This window comes from Delphinapterus leucas, chromosome 20 (assembly GCF_059928025.1).
Source record: "Delphinapterus leucas isolate spDelLeu-1000000601 "Yukka" chromosome 20, BTC_Dleu_Yukka2, whole genome shotgun sequence".
Lineage (NCBI taxonomy): Eukaryota > Metazoa > Chordata > Mammalia > Artiodactyla > Monodontidae > Delphinapterus > Delphinapterus leucas.
In genome coordinates this window covers 29,988,009-30,006,117 of record NC_143148.1, presented here as the reverse complement: position 1 = coordinate 30,006,117, position 18,109 = coordinate 29,988,009, and the positions used below count along the sequence as shown (strand labels likewise).

Here is an 18,109-nt window from a genome sequence, read left to right as displayed (position 1 = left end):
TTTATTTATTTATTTTTGACTGTGTTGGGTCTTTGTTGCTGTGCCTCGGCTTTCTCTAGTTGCGGTGGGCGGGGGCTACTCTTTGTTGTGGTGCACGGGCTTCTCATTGCTGTGGCTTCTCTTGTTGTGGGGCACAGGCTCTAGGCACATGGGCTTCAGTAGTTGTGGCACGTGGGCTCAGTAGTTGTGGTGCACGGGCTTAGTTCCTCCGCAGCATGTGGGATCTTCCCGGGACAGGGCTCGAACCCATGTCACTTGCATTGGCAGGCAGATTCTTAACCACCGCACGCCCAGGGAAGTCTGGCATATATGTTCTTTGATTTCTAAATTTGACTTCAAATGTTCTACTCTGATTAATACTTAGAACCATTTCTAGTTATTACTCCTACTCCATTTCATTAGCATCAGAAGAGTACATGTGAAATTTGATGTGAGAGATCAGAAATAAATGAAGGAAAAGAATATATTACCTACTTCTTTTGAGTAATTCAGTTTAGTTAAACATTAAGTAGATGCTCCTCAAATAATTAGTAGAGTAAGAGACAGTTAAATTTTTTTTACGAGAAAACATTACAGGTTTTTTTTTTTTATAAAATATCACTCACTGTTACCTTGGCAAACGTTGACCCACGTCCTTCTGATTCAATTGTAATGGTTTTTGTACGACGTAGTAAAATCTGATCAATATCTTCTTCACAGAATTTAGAGCCTTCATCTTCTTCTTCCATAATGGCACCATAAGCACCTCTTCGAAGCAGATCTTCTATTTCCTTTTTGGAAAGCTGTTGAATCTAAAGAGACAAAATTTTGGTAATAGTTTTTTCAAGTTCATAAAATGAGAAAGTATCCCTAAAGAATGTTAAAGAACACAGAAGTCATGTTTAAATTGCATTTGGGGCTTGGGATGTACCTGACAGAATTCTCTGAAAGAACATATTGAGGTTGTTGACTCTTTACTATCTTTAAACTACGATTTGCCATTTGCCTAAAGTAACTCCAGTTAAAACAAAACCTCTGGGGCAGGTAACCTCTCAAGGTTCTTTTTAGTACTAGGATTCGAGAGCTGTTATAAGCACAAGATATAAATAAGATTTTGAGGGGAAAAAATGCCAAAAACATCATTTATAGCAAGAGAAAGCCAACGCTAATAGTTTGGCCCTAAAAAAACAATTTGAAAAACTGTTTATACTAAAAATGCAGAAAAACACAAATTCTACTTTGCTGTGCCATGATACAAATGTCCTGAAAGGAAGAATTTCTATTTGAAAACACATTCTTAGAATTTACAAGCATTGACATTATATAGACAGAACAGTTTCCAAAAGTACTAACTAAATATAGCTCTATTCTGACATTCCTCCTTACATAAAAGTATCTATCTACTGCTTAGTATGGATCAGAATTAAATAATATGCTATCTGAGGTTTAAACTAAATGTAAACAAAAACAGGAAAACTCTAGGTGAAGAAGAAAATATACGTACACCACCAACATTACTTTCTCTTCCACTCATGCTCTGTAATACAGCCTTATCTAGGCCCAGTTTCAGACTGGCTCGGTCAAACATCTCTCTTTCATATGAGTTACGAGTTACTAGTCGGTAGACTTTAACTGCTTTATTCTGACCAATTCTGTGGCAACGAGCTTGGGCCTATAAAAAATGAGAAGTTATAGATTAAATTAATTTATAAAATAGCACAAAAGGCATTATGCATTAAACTATCTTGATGGAATATAAAAGTATGTGCAAGAATTTTTAGACACTCTTGCTGTTGAATTGCATATAACCTTTCTCTGGAAATGAAGGTAGAACTTATTAAAATGAGACATGATTCCACAATCAGCAATAAATTAAACTTTAAACATATTTCAGAGACCATAAATCCATGAAGAAATACTATTTTTTAAAGAGGGTGTCATCAGCATAATTCTAGACAGGAACATAAACTCTGTGAACGGACTTCTTTTAGCCTCTGGCTTTAAACTTAAAATCTAACCCTAAATTTCTAATTTTTTTTCTACTACATTATCAACAATCTTTTCAATATATTTTAGTTAAGCTGGGTAATTCTGAGGGGAGTAAAAACCTAAGGTGAACAACTCTGGAGGCCTAAATTTTATTTAAACAAAGAAAGAACTAATTATCTAATATGCAGACATGTTGGAAGTAGAGACATCAGAGATTACGTAAGAGCTTCACATTTTATCTTGGGTTCCTAAACTTAAAATTTGTCTGATAAATTTTGAACTAGATTATACACATGAGAGGTTAAAACATTATCTTTTATTAAGCCAGGTATATTCTCAAGAATAATATCAATTACAGTACTACTGAGACTATCATGAACAATAAAAGAAGAATTTCTCCAATACTTTGTTCTCTTCTCATATCCCTCCTAGATACACATTTTCTGTAAACTTTGACTCACTCTAATCACTAATTAATATTCCTATGTTCCAACGAAGTTCAAGTACAGTCTTAATTTATATGTGTACATTAATTTTCTACAGAATTTCATAAAAAGGCAATATGTCTCAATTCCATGCATACTATATTATGTAATGATTAAGAAGATGATATCAGGATAAGCAAGTACTTATTTTTAAGGAAGTGAAGTAAGTTATTCTTAAAGTGTAGGCCTTTCTCAAATTTACATGATATACTTTGAACAATACTGTACTTGAGTAGGTAAACCTTTTTTAGAAGTATGATACATAACCTAAACAAGTATTTTTTATTTTATTGTCATTAAATTAAAATAAAAATAATTTCACCTATTTTATTTGGCATAGATATTTCTTAGGGAAACATACATGTTAGTTTGTCCGTATAAAAATAAAACAGGTGGATTATCAAAGATAGCTATGGGAATTTAAAAAAAAATTCTCTTAGCCAAGGAATCTGTTTACCTGAAGGTCGTTTTGAGGATTCCAATCAGAATCAAAAATTATACATGTATCAGCTGCAGTTAAGTTGATGCCCAGCCCACCAGCTCGGGTACACAGAAGAAAGACAAATCGATCTGAATCAGGTTTACTAAATCGATCTATAGCAGCTTGTCGAAGATTCCCTCTGACTCTTCCATCAATTCGCTCATATAAATATCTATCAAATGAAATGCAATAAATTTAGATAGATGAGTATAATGAAAATGAAGGCATTCTATCAAATGTGACAGACACATATCTGTTTTCCTGCAACATTATGTTTTCTACAAAATTAAGAAGTGATATTACCCCAACTAGTTTCTATGGTTTTATTCTTCTCAGTGTTGGTGCTAAGTAGGAAACACAAAGTTACAAAATCTCTGCATTCCTGGATGTATAGGTAAAATACCTTTATAATTAATATACTTTATTGATCTCATTGTAACAAACGATTTTTTTTTTGGCAAGAAGCAAAGACTTTCATAAAACTCGATATAAGAAGCTTAAAAACATTTCTCTCTACCTCAATCATGCTATTCTCTCAACTGATATACTTGCTTGTAAACTATAATTTATTAAGGGCAAACTATAATGCTAATCCTTTATAGTCATCACTGCCAAGCAATTGAATTTTAACTTCTTGTATCCTTCCTCATTTAACATCAATAAAAATAAAATACATAAAAATTTAGGAACTAGAAGAGGAATACACATGACACTTGCCACACCTCTTCTGGTTCAAGACACTTCTTTCCACCTATAATTTACTAGAGTCTCAGCAGCAGCTCCACTGTTATCTCTAGTACCTGTGACATGGGGGTGTGACTTCTAATAATGTTACTTTTGACATTACTTTTGACATTAAAGAAATTTGAGGTTTTCCATGAAATTCATCGTAAGTCAAATTTATCTTTAGCTTACAAAGTTCTTCGTGTAAAGACATCAAGAAAATGCAAGAATGGCTATTTTAGGAATATTGCAATTTAATCTACTTACGTGGTATAAAACTGAGAATAATACACATTTTGGAATAAGACTAAATGAAAGGAACACTGACACTAAAAGTGGAACTAAAAACAATGAAAAATAAAAATGAACTACAAAATCTCTGATAATATAAAGTAGTATAGACAGATCTTTACTTATTAATAAGGATCAAAATATAGTAAACTACAATTACAGCTGAACCTTCAGATTCTCTCTTGTATTAATGTGCTGATTTCTAATTGGCCCACAAAGTGCTCTGATAAATATCCTATGATAAATATTCTATTTATCCAAATACCGATTAGACATTATTTAAGACTATCTTACTGTCATGCACCAAAAAACCAAACCAAAACAAAAAACCAACATTAAACGCATCAGAAAAAATTAAAACATGAGCAAGTATTATATAGTGTACAATAAGTCAAAGTGCAGCAAGTTCAGGTTCTAATTTTAACAATGAAAAAGATCTGAAAAGGATCTTGAATCATTTTAATTTTGAAGACAGTTATAAATCCATTTAAAATGTTGCTACTACAAGGCTAAAAAATCAAATAAAATGTACACTAAAAAACCCATTTGTAGGTCAACAAATACCTGTCAATTTGCAAAATTTTCTTTATCAGTCTCCTTAGACCTGTTTACTATTGCAACATATATAGGTTAGGAAAACACCTGACACATAATCTTAAACAATCTTTATGCAGAGATTTAAATGGATTCTTACCTAGATAAAGAGGAAGATGTGACTAAAGTTGGGTTACAGTACAGTGCTGCAATAAACTTAACAACATATACTTAGCATAGTTCAGTGGTGAATTATACGCCTTACCTTTTATGTATAAGATAGTCCTCCAGGATATCAAGGCAGCGTACCATCTGAGAGAAGATGAGCACTTTATGACCTCCTGCTTTCATTTTAGGAAGCAATTTATCAATAAGGACCAATTTACCAGCAGACTGGATCATTGCTTGAAGATGAAAATCAGAAGCAGCTGGATTATATGTATCTCTAAATTCTCCAAGTATTTTCTCCTCAGCACCTGTCAAAGAAATATAAGACAGCATCAGTGCACAAATGCAGATGACTCCCAACTACTTTCTTTTTAAATAGTGCTCCTCTGTGCTTCTGTAACATTAAAATTTTCTAATGGTAGGTACACTGCTTTTATTAGAATTATTTATGTTTGTGGCTAAATCCCCACCAACACCAGCCTGTAACTGAGGATATGGACAGTGTCTTAAGCATTTTTTATCTCCCAAGACACTGGGCATAATGTCTTATATAAATTTTATGTTTGCTAAATGTTTAATGAATGCTATTAGGAAAAGTATTAATGAAAATGTGGTTCTAACTTAGGTGAGTAAACACATACTTTTAAATAAACATCTAGTATTTAAACACCAATATAACAGTGATCATGACTGAAAGGTGATCATACTTAATCTGGATGGGCATCTTGCTTGCCATCAAAACAAACAAACAAGAAAAATTAGAGGGGAAGTCAAGTTACAGGTCTTTGACCATACTTCTTCCAGAGTCTAGATTAGCATTAGAGGCTCTCTGCTTTCCTTCAGCCTGTCTAGCCATAAGAGTACCAGGATTGTAAGTGAGTTGGTTACTAGTCTAAGAAATGGCTTGTCTTGGATAAAGTTAAGAGTATACTCCCAGGAATAAGTGAAAATACCCAAATGTTGTACAGACAGACTATTAGTAGAGAAGCTGACAAGACCTTAAAAAGTAATGTTACTAGAACACAAAAATTGAGAGACAATAACTAGGGTATCCAGACTGAAAAGAAACCAGGAAGAAATATGTAAATTCGGAGGTTCAAAGACAGGCTTTGCTGTCTTTGTCCATAAGGAGGATTTAAACTGGAGGAAGAATTACAGCCCACGTTAGACTGAACACAACTCCTGCTTTTGTAATCTGGTGATGCTAACATGGGACACTGTAATGAAGTAGCTCACACTGCCCCTGACTCTGGAACACTTGTAATCCCTCGGAACACCAGGGTGGAGAGTTATAGGATCACCGCCTCTCTTTATAACAGCCACTACAGCTGTAGTGGTGGTGTGTTATTTTTTCATGAGTATTTGTTGAAAGAAGAGAATTTGTTTGCAATCCTTTTAAGCTACCTTTGATAAGATATGGGTGATTACAGCACTTCCTGAGCTCCATCATGGTATTGACCAAGTTGGGTACATTAGTCTGCCCTGCTCCTTTGGATAAAAATGAAAAGTTCTTCTCCAGAATAGCCCGGTAGTATTTCTTCTGAATGTTAGTAAGTTCCACTTCAATGATGGTTTCTTCCTTAGGTGCCAACTTCTTTTCCACGTCTTCTTTCAATCGTCTCAACATCATTGGTTTCAAGATAGCCTGAAGTTTCTGCACCTGCATAAAAAATGATGAAAATACATGTAGCATACATATACATAAGTACAATGAGAAGAGATTTGATGTGCTTATTTACAAAGACCAATAGGATACCTGTTCCTCTGTTTTCAGATCCCCAAATTCTTGCATGAACGTTGATTCAGAAGGAAACCTTAAGGGTTCCAGAAAGTGAAGAAGGCTGAAGAGTTCTTCAACTGTATTTTGGAGAGGTGTACCAGTCAAAAGCACCTTGTGCTCCTATATAAAACAAGAATAACATGTCAATAACATGTACTATAGTGTTCATGTCAAACACCACAGTACTAAAATTATACGAAAGCTGACATAGGTTATCAAATGTTTCAGTGTTTGAAAAGCAAATCTTTTTCTGACCATAATTTTCAAGAGTCAACCCAATACATCTCTACCCATACATCATTAATTTACTTTCTCAATCACTTTTTAAAAACTCTGTATCATTCTCATAATAGTTTACTTTGTCTGCTATTAATTCTTACCTATTGCTTTTGAAAGAAAAATTCTAAATAATTAAGAAGCATATTTTAGGTTTTTTTCAAGGAAACAGACATTTTAAAGAACAAAGAGGGCATTTTGGGGGTTACTCAACCATTCTTGGTATGGTAATTTGTATAGAGAACAGTGCTCATTCTTTATAATTCGGCAGATCATCACTTGACTTCTTACACAAGAATTCTTAAATCATTAAAACTACAAACCAACAATGTGAAGGGCTGATTGGAATATACTTCTAAACTAGAATTGCATTACAAATTAAACATAATAGTAACAACAGGAAATAAAATATTTTTAATGATAATAGCACAAAGTATTTGAAATTTGATTTGACAATACCTCTAAATTCCTAACCTGAATATTTGTATATGTATCTGTATGTCTGCATAAGTATTTAATATTAGGAAACAGTCTAGGCAGATATATACCAATCTGCAAATATTGGAGTAAGGAGGGGAAGAGAACGGGTGGGCGTGGATGAAGAGTAAGAAGGAGCACTTTAGTGTTTTACTGTATGTAGTTCTATATCTTTGAGTCATTTGTTCAAGTGCTCATGTACTAATTATGTGATGTTAATTAAATCAAAATATTAAAAAACACAAAATGCTTTGATTTTAAAGCAAACACACTAATGACTTTCAAAAATCCCATTAATTATAATAAATATATGCTAAGTATGTAGAATTGTGTAGAAACTTTATCCCTCTATCATAAATGATCTGAATAATATAACTTTGGTGAAAGGGCTTTTTATTGAGGAATTTCTGCCTTAAAACTTGTAGTTTTATTTCTTTCAATAGGACACTCTACAGAGGTTTCTCTCTCTCTCTTTTTTAATTCCAGCAGTTAATTACTAAAGCTTTTTGGAGGAAAGAACTAAAAAATTTAAGTCTTAGAAAACAGATGAGATTCTTTCCCCCTTACTAATTAATTAAAGCAAAATAATCTTAATTATCACAGATAGAAATCAGAAATCTGTATTTTAAAATAAAAAAAGGAATAAGTTTTTGGCATTAGCTCTTTTTACTATGTAGCTAAGAAACAGAAGTCATAAAAATGACATTAAGTTACTTACCAGATTCATGAGTTTCAGACCTTCTAGAAGTTTACAGTTTTTATTTTTTAACCTATGTGCTTCATCAATAATCACACAGCGCCATTCAATTGCATTAAGCTCTCCACAGCCTCCAAGAATCATTTCAAAAGTGGTGATGATGGCTTGGAATCTGTAAGCTCCTCGAATGATTCGCCCCTAGAAATTTATTACCAAATACAATAATTTGCTAGAATGTCTTGATCATAATTTTTAATTCCTGTCAAGCAGCATAAAAATCATTTAATGACATCTGCTATAAAACATTTTCCACTGAAACTTTTATGTATGCACAGACACTCCCTTAAAATGAGGAACTTTAGCATTAAAACTGTATTAGATTGCTGTCTTCAAGAATGTTGTTAAAAATTATACAATTAATAACTATATCCAAATAAGTATTCCTTGATAAAACATTTTATAATTTTTAAGAGTTGTAATAACAATGTTAAGTCAAAAAAGAAATGGTTATTATAAAATCTAGCCAATGAAATTTCAGTATTAATGCTTATTACTTATATCCGTGACTCCACACATATAATGGCAGATAAATAGTTAATATAAAAATTGGCCACTTATGTCATTTATTCAGCAAGTATTTATTGAGTGTCTCTGTTCTAGTTGTTGGAGGTATAGTAGGAAACAACACAGACAAAAATAATTATCCAAGTGGAACTTACATTCCGATGACTCAAATAAATATAGGACATAGCCACTAAGAAAAACAAAGAAAAAACCCACCAAAAATTAAAAAAAAAACTAAGAAAGTAACAGAAGTCATAGGCTAAAATAAAACAGGGATGGAGAGTAGGAAGTATGGGGTTGGAGGTGACCATTCCCATTTTATTTAGAGTGACTAGGAGGCCATCATTAAGAAGTGACATTTGAGCAAAGTCCTGAAGATGAGGGAGGAAGCCATATTAGTATCTAGAGATCTGCAAGAGAAAGAATTCTTGGTAGAAATAGAGTGTGTGAATGCTGTAATGTGGGAGTATCTTTGGCAGTATTCAAATAATAGCAAGAAACCCAGAGTGATTGAAATCCAGTGAGAATGGAGGGGATGAGGCTATATACGGCCTTAAAAGCTGTGGTAAGGACTCTGGCTCTTACTGTGAGCAAGAAGCTATAGGAGGGTTTTGAGACAAGAAGTATCATGATTTGACATATATTTAAAAAGAATCCCTTGGCTGTTCTGGTAAAAATAGTCTGACAAAGGCCAAGGACAGGATCATAGAAACCAGTTAAGAGGCTGCTGTAGTAATCCAAGCAAGAGATCGTCAATGGAGGTCATGAGAAGTGCTCAGTTCTGGATTTAATTGGAAGGTAGAACCAACAGGATTTATTAATGGATAGGAGTGGAGTGAGATAAAGAGAGGATTCAAGTTTGACTAAACTTTTTCGCTCAACTGGAAGTTGGTGTTGCCATTGACTACAATGAGGAAATACAGGATTTTGGTTTTGGACATGTTATGTTTGAGACTAGATATTGTCTATTAGATATTCAAGTGGAGTAATTGAGTAGGCATTTGCATATGACTCTGGAATTTAGGAAAGAGGTTAGAGTTGGTGATATAGATTTAGGAGTTTCCAGCAGTACAGATAGTAATTAAGTTGTGTGACTGAATGAAATCTCTGATGGAATGAGTATGGATATAAAAAGTCTGAAGACTGAGCCCTGGGTCACCCCCAAGATTAGATATGGGAAGACAAGAAGAAATTGGTTAAAGAGGGCTTCAGAAGGAATAGGTGGTGACATAGGACAGTATAAAGTACTGGAATCCAAGTGAAGAGAATGTTTAAATGTGACTGAAAATTATAAACTATTAGGGATTAGAAGAAATGAATGGTTAAGAAGGATCATGTGATCTGATTTAGATTTTAATTCCTATCAACTTAATTACACTAATTTTAGAATAATTCACATTGATTGCATATGCTGTCCATTAAGATGAACAATAGCTCCAGTAGAATATTATTAAAATGTTGATAGTTATAAAGTATAAGTCTATGGTATTTACAGAGCTCTAAAAACCTGGGATACAATGCATTCAGTGAGAGTAATATTGCAGTGTTTAAGCACAACGGCTCTTGAGTCTAACTGATTTGGGTTTATTAATCCCAGTTTTGCTCTGTGATTTTAGGGGAAACTACATCACTTCTTTTTACCTTGGTTTCCTCATTTGTAAATAAGTATGATATTATCACCTATTTACAAGGTGATAAATTAATCTTTGATATTAATCTTTGATATTACAAAGATTAAGTGAAATACTACATGCAAACTGTTTAGCATAATGCCCGGCACATGGTAAATACTCAATAAATGCCTGTGGATATTAGTGTTACTATCTGTTACTTTTTCCAAGGCAATTGAGAAAATTACAACATCATTTTACTACTTATGTGATTTCAAGCTTATTTAATAACTTGGAAAAAGCAGAAGTTAAATGTTCATTTAATTTATATTAAAATATATTTGAAAGAATTAACTCTGAAAATTATTTCTATGTTTGAAGTATAGAGCTACTTAGCTCATTACAAGACATCTTTACCTCTTGAAATTTTAAACCCTTCACATAATATTCTCCTAGAATGCATAACATTTAGCATAAAAATATAATTTAATATATACTATTCAGTTTACAACACATCAAGAATCTTTCAGCTTCTGGCTCACATTTATACCAAACTCATACAACACATATATTAAAACTGTAACCTTGTTAAAAATCCTTAAACTTCCAATATTTTAATGTACCTTTAAAAAATGAGATTGAACTAAATGATTTTAATGATATCATAGAGCTCTAAAATTCTATAAATGTACAATTAAGACTAATAAAACACTATGGAAGGAAATGAAACTATAACTTAACTAAGATGTCATAGGCTCCAAAGGTGCAAGGGTAATTAATTTTCAGTACAACTGATTGTAGACATACTTAATTTCATAGAAATCTAATTATTTCAACCATAGAAGGGAAATGAGGTTAAAGGAAAATATCAATTAATTTTATTGGTATTCAGCCCCAAATAAGTAGAAAATCAGTTGTAATTGGGAGGCAAAAGTAGAAGGCTATGCACTTTACCTTACCTTAACCTGTATCATATCCCATGACCTGGCCATATGTTATAATGGTCCTTATAAAACAGAAGAATCAGTGAAAGAAAATAAAATATTAAGGTGCTATATTGAGGCAGAGTGCCATAACCTTTTCCAATTAAAAAGTACAATTTTGTGTGAGTTGTTTTAATTAATTTTGCTTCTTATTTCTTAATAAAAGTTTTACCTAAGAAGAGTCAAACTACCACTCAAAACTGCAACTCGGAACTTCATGTTTTCTAGTCTTAACCTTCTGCTAGGGAATTCTTTCTTATAATGTCATCTCAATTTTATGATCTGTGTATTTAGCAGAAAAATAGGTATTCCTTCCTAAAGAGTAATTGGCCAAAGTAAAACGGAAAATGTGCCCCTAGGATATAGGGAAGAAGAAAACCATCAAAGCAATAGAGTAATGAAATAACCAATCCAAAGGGTAGAAAAATACAGACGTATGCTTGTACCAATATACAAAACAAACCAAATTTTTAAAAACCGTCTAAAATCAAAATTCATTGAACACAAGAGAACCTATGGTTTCACCTCAAAGGGCATTCAAACCCATGGTCACTGAAGATGTAAATTTTAAAATGGAGGAAAAAAACTGGAGGATGATCAAAGAGACACATTATTTTTAAAATAAATTTAATGTGTAGTTGAAAACAATTAGTAAAACAATTATTCTAGTTGAAAAATTAAGTATACAATCAAATTTGTACATTTGTATAAATCAGCATACTTCCTTCCAGTGAACTAGAGCGTGAACTTGGCTACTTCTGTCATTTTTCTCTTCAGCTACTAAAATTTATTGTAAAATAAATATGATGAATAAAGAGATCAGATTAAGATTTAAGTAGGCAATTAAAATCTATCATAAATTTGAAAGTAATTAATATGTAATGCTTATCTTTTGCAAACCTGACCTTTCAAACAACAAAAAACATCACCAATAACACACCTGTGAGTCCCTGAAGTACATCTCATATTGCTGTATCATCTGTCTGCTAATCAGGCTCCCATGATAAACCACAACATTAATATCAGTCCACGTACGAAATTCTCTCTCCCAGTTTGCAATAGTAGAAAGTGGAGCAATAATCAGGAAAGGTCCTCTTATACCAGTCAGAAGGATTTCGTAGAGGAATGTAATTGATTGAATGGTTTTGCCAAGACCCATTTCATCTGCTAAAATGCAGTTTCGTCTGAAATAAACAAATATATTACCCATGTAGATTTTGGGGTTTTCTGTATACTACAATGTTTTAAAAGATAAATATTAAAAAAAATAACCAGTGATCAAGTTAAAATACTTGCATTTATAACGTAGAAGTTGCTGAAGTGCAGATTTGGCTAAAGATTATAATTTTATTATAATATTGCAAAGGGACAACTATAGGTTTTTGTAGCTCTAAAATAAAGATACCACCTGTTAGATACCTGAGTTTTTTAGAAGAACGAAATGGCAAGAGCAAGGCAAACTAAATATGTTATTTATTCAGGAAACATTTATTAAATGCTTTCTGTATCTCACAGATAGTATGAGAAGATGGGATACAAAAGAAATAGAACATGTTCTCTGCCTTCCAGGGGCTTATATCTATTAGAAAAGCAGACATATGAATAAATAAATAAACAGTCATGCAATGTGCTATCACAGAAGCACAAATAAAGAACTGGTTTTCGACTCTGGCTATACATTGGAACAGCCTAAGAAACATATACCCATGGCCTTCTCCTTTACATTTCAATTCAATGTGCATGGAGTAGGATAAAAGCAACTGTAATTTTTAAAATAAGCTGCACAGATGATTATGATATATGGCCAGTTAAGAATTATCAGTGTTTATTATGGAACCTCAGAGGAGTAAGCATCTAACCCTGGCTAGAAGAGATGAGAGAAGATAAGACTGCCTTCAAACAGAAGGGCAGTAATGAGTAGGATTTTGCCAGAGGGCAGAGCAAAGGAGCATAAGTGTAAAGAACATGATCAACTGGGAGGCCACAAGTTATTTAATATGGTTTTGAGGGAATAGTAAAGGGAAGGGATCTTACTAAGATAAGCAGGGGTCACAAATAAAGGTTAGAAATCATTCTACAATATTATGAATGAGAGTCACTGAACATTTTTAAAGAAACCTGATGAGATTAGGTTTGTACTTGAAATTTACTCTGGTGCCACTGTGAATATTAGAAGGTGAAGTGACTTAAGTTTGGACAGTAACTGGGAAAGTACCGCAATAATGCAGGAAAGAATGGGTGGACATTTGGACTAAGGTAGGAGGAATCAAAAGGAGAAAACTGATCCCAAAGTTAATTACATGTTAGAATGATTTGGACTTAGTGACCAATCCGATATATGGAGTGTAGGATGACAGTCAGATTTCAGTTTGGGTGACTAAATAAGTTGTGTTATTATTAACCAAGATGTAAAATATTTGAATAAGTCTGATATGGAAGAAACAGGAAATAATAAGGTTAATTTTGAATATGCTGCGTTTAAAGAATCATTGAGATAGACATTAAGGTAGCCAGAAGTAAACAAATATGGGCTTGGAGTTCAAGGCCTTAGTTAAAGATGTTATTGATAACTGAAGACACGGGGGAGTAGAGTTTGGCTTACAGAGAACAATGTAATATGAGAAGAAAGTAAAAAACAGAACTTTGGGAAAGAAAAAAACCAACAACACTGAAAGGGTAGGCAAGGAAGAAGAATCAGCAAAAACTATTGAAAGGAATAGTTACAGAGGTTCTGGAGAGCTAGGAGAGTCACACTGTGGAAGCTGTTGGGAGTGAGAATGGGGGAAAAGTTTAAAAAAGGAAGGACTAGCAACTACTATCTAACACAGCAGAGACAGCAAATTAGGGCTAAAAAATATCTTGTGGATTGGAAAATCAGGAGTTTCAGAGATGATACAGAATCAAAAGTCAAACGACAGGTTTAAGGAGAATTGGAGATGAGAAAATGGGAAGAGTTCATGCAGGCTATACTTCCTAGACCTTTGCCTAGGAAGTTACAAAGAGGGATCAATGTAGCTTGAAGGAAAAACAGAGCCAAGAGAAGGTTTACCCTTTCCTTTCCTTACTTTTATATATAAGTTAAACCCAAATTTGTTCACAGACTGAAGGGATGGCACTAGTCTTAAGAGATAGTTTGAAGATATAACAGAGAAGGATAATAAGTGATTGAAGTGAGGTTCTGAAAAGATTGGATTAGATGTCTGCCAAGAGTTGAGGTGGTAGCATTAGTCTTGGTTCTGAGGAGGCACCTTTTAACTTCTGATATGAGGACAGAGGTAAGAATGGCTAAGGATGGAGATACATTTGTAGGCTTGGGTGTGAGGACAGGCAAGAATCTGAATGAATTCACCTACTGGCCCTAGGCTTCTCTATGAAGCAGTCATATATAGAGAGTGAAGGGGATAGGGTTGTGATAAAGTGCTTGAGGAAAGTGGTACAAGTTTGAAACAAGTAACTGGGAAAGGGTATTGATAAAAGACAATTAAAATAAAATTTTGTTAACTATTTTACCAGGAAGATTCTCTTGGGAAAAATGATTAACATTTAGAAAATATAAATCAGGGGAAAGAGCACTGTGTGGAATAACAGGTTTTTCCTAACTCCACCTGATTGAGTTTCATGACTCACCATTACTTAGTGAAACAGAAGAATCATGTGACAAGTAAAAACACAGAAAAATGATTTTGAATACGTCATAAAATTTTGCTATTATTAATAATAGTACCTTCGTTTGCTCTTTTATATACACTATCAGACTTCTTTCTCAATCAAGATACCATTCTTTACTTCTTTTGCAATTAATTTTCCATCTCACTAAAAAAAGGTGAGATAATATTCCAAAAAGCATTTTGAACAACTTGGAATATTAATAATAAATAGGGGTGATTCATTACTAGGTTCTTATATTTAGTATTCTATTCCTTATCACTTGCTGACAATCTGCTTCCTTGAAGACATACATTACAGACCTATCTAATTCTTACAGATGAAACTGCTGACACCTTACTAACTAGATTCAACTATTGGCAGACAGTAGTGTAAGTTGAAAAACATTCTGTAACATAGCTGACGTTTGATGATGTTAACAAAGGTATTTCAAATTTAATTATGAATTAACATATCAATTTTCTTCTATTCTCATTGGTACACATTAAAAGGAAGCAACTGTAGTCAAAATCCTAAATTATAATGTACGTATCTTCTTGAGCTAACCACAACTTCATTTTCAATAATGAACACTCCATGACAGTAATAATGTAGCAACATCAGTACCAATTTTACTTAATGTATTTTGGAACACATAAAAAAACCACACATTAAATTTTTTTTCTATTAATACATACTACATACCTATTGTACCAGTTGAATAAGAGCCAGTTGAGTCCTTCCAGTTGATATTCCCTGAGTTGATTGCCATTTTTATAATCCCTGGATTGATCTATTTTTTTCCAAATATTAGAAGGAGGACGGTCCTTTGTGGAAAAACAAAGAATGAATGATGTATTTTAGATTTTTTGATCTTCCCTATATCTCATACATGGTAAAAGCATTGCTTTTAAAATAATCAGAAGAATAACATTATATGACATTATGATGAAATTTTACAAACATCTAAACACCAAATAAGTCCTACACGAACTCTTCCAGAAAACCGAAGAGGAAAGCATACGTCCCAACTCATTCTATGAAACTGATACCAAAATCAGACAATGGCATTACAGGAAAACTAGAGACCAATATCCCACATGAACAGAGATGAAAAATTCATAACAAAATTTTAGCAGATGGAATCTAACAATATATAAAAAGGGTAATACAGCATGACCAAGTGCGGTTTTTCCCAGGTATGGAAGGTGGATTAACTTTGAAAATTAATCAATGTTGATCAACAGACTAAAAAACAAAAATATGATAATCTCAGCAGATGCAGAAAACGGAAGAACTAAATGCTTTCTCCCTAGGATCAGAAAAAGGCAAGGATGTCCACTGTCATCACTTCTATTCAACACTGTACTACAGGTTCTAACAGGAGCAATCAAGCAAGAACAAGAAATAAAAGTCATTAAGATTGGAAAGGAAGAAGTAAAACTTTCTTAATTGACAGAAGACATGATTTGTCTACATGGAAAATCCTGTGGAATCTAGAAAAAAGATAAAGTAAGAAGTGATTTTACTAACATTGCATGATATAAGATCAATATACAGAAAACTGTATTCTACATTGTAGAAACAAAAATACTATCTTATAATGGCATCCAAATATGAAAAATTTAGGGTTTACTAAAAGAAAATATTTCTTAAATGGTAGCCAATGAACTTTAAAATAATTAACATATACTACTGCTCTAATTATTATTTAAAATAATTTCCACATTAATTAATATTCTCCATAATTTTCTTTTTAGCAATCCAATCACTGTTTCCTTAGTTTAGGCCAGGAACAAATTTCATTTGATCAAAGATACTTTACATGTTTTATATGTTGTTTTATTTAATAATAATAGACTGGCAAAAAAAATCACTTACCTCCTACATTATTTGACTTTGATAAACCAGCACTGTTGTCAAGTTGATTTTACATTAACTGAGGGGATTAATTTTATTGGCTGAGTCCCCTTTACCAAGGACTACATTACATATCTAAGGCACTGGCTCTTCCCACCATGTGCTTCAAAATCACCTTTTTAATGACACCTGGGGTCCACTCTCAGATATTCTGATTCTGGAGCCAGGATATAGAAACTAGGAATCTCTAATTTTTTAAAAGTTCCAAAAGTGATTCTGATAAGCACCTCTGACTGAGAACCACTGATCTAAAAAAACAGCTTACTTAATGAGGTTAAAGATCAGGTTACTACTGAAGCATGGTCCCCACCCCAAAAAGAATACCTTTCCCTTTCATAATATCCTTTAGACTACTCCTCCCTGAATTAGTTAATTAACACTTTTGTTTCCTGGCTCAAGGAAAGGTACTTAGAAGTCAAAAGGAATGGAGGTGAGCTGCTATGTTCTTGGTGATAGACAGTGGGTATTATTGGGAGATAAACTAAGAAGACCAGAAAATAAGAAGACAACCAGAAAAAAAAAACTGTTATAAAAACAATATGATCTCTTCCATGGAACAATTCATTCATTTCCTTCTCTTACATCACATCTCCACATTTTTCATGGCAGCTAATCATTAGCTCTGGTGCTAATCAAAAAGTGATCTGTTCTTGTCTTTTCATGCATAAACTCCCTCTTTAGTGAAGTAAGAAATTTCTATGACCAAATTATATTTGAAAGAGGACAGGCCAAGGGCTTTCCTGGTGGCACAGTGGTTGAGAGTCCACCTGCCGATGCAGGGGACACGGGTTCGTGCCCCAGTCCAGGAAGATCCCACATGCCGTGGAGTGGCTAGGCCCATGAGCCATGGCCACTGGGCCTGCGCGTCCGCAGACTGTGCTCCACAAAGGGAGAGGCCACAACAGTGAGAGGCCTGCATACCGCAAAAAAAAAAAAAAAAAAAAAAAAGAAAGAGAACTGGCCAAAATATTTAATAAAATCATAATATGTCTCTTTAAAGTGAATTTCTTTTGGTTGGCTCCCCAAACTGGATTCACATGAAAATAAAAAAATATATAATTATTAAAATATCACAACTTGCCATCGCCTTCCAGAATTCTATAGTCTTTGTACTAGAAAAAACAATAACTGACTCAAGTTTTTTTTTTTTTGAGCAGGGAAGAGACAGATGTATCAATAAAAAAATCAGTGTACTTAACTTATGTAGGCCTTTTTTTTTTATTGGAGTATAATTGCTTTATGATGTTGTGTTAGTTTCTGCTGTACAATGAAGTGAATCAGCTATATGTATACTTATATCCCCTCCCTCTTGGACCGCCCTCCCACCTCCCCCCATCCTACCCATCTAGGTCGTCACAGAGCACCGAGCTGGGCTCCCTGTGCTATACAGCAGGTTCCCACTAGCCATCTATTCTACACATGGTAGTGTATTTATGTCAAATCTAAACTCCCAATTCATACCACCCTCCTCTCCTCCTCTGTGTCCACATGTCCGTTCTCTACATCT

General features: G+C 33.5%; 1 protein-coding gene across 22 annotated transcripts in view; it reads right to left on the bottom strand.

Annotated features, from left to right (window-relative positions):
• Positions 1–18,109, bottom strand: part of CHD9 (chromodomain helicase DNA binding protein 9) — a 236,622-nt gene that overhangs the window by 66,038 nt on the left and 152,475 nt on the right. For all 22 annotated transcript variants that reach the window (XM_022555138.3, XM_022555133.3, XM_022555136.3 and 19 more), the window contains 9 exons: positions 15,388–15,509; positions 11,978–12,221; positions 7,902–8,078; positions 6,407–6,550; positions 6,055–6,310; positions 4,748–4,958; positions 2,911–3,106; positions 1,484–1,651; positions 612–791 (listed from right to left, as the gene is read on the bottom strand). In XM_022555138.3, the coding sequence (XP_022410846.1) occupies positions 612–791; positions 1,484–1,651; positions 2,911–3,106; positions 4,748–4,958; positions 6,055–6,310; positions 6,407–6,550; positions 7,902–8,078; positions 11,978–12,221; positions 15,388–15,509 (1,698 nt within the window). The remainder of the gene's footprint in view (positions 1–611; positions 792–1,483; positions 1,652–2,910; positions 3,107–4,747; positions 4,959–6,054; positions 6,311–6,406; positions 6,551–7,901; positions 8,079–11,977; positions 12,222–15,387; positions 15,510–18,109) is intronic.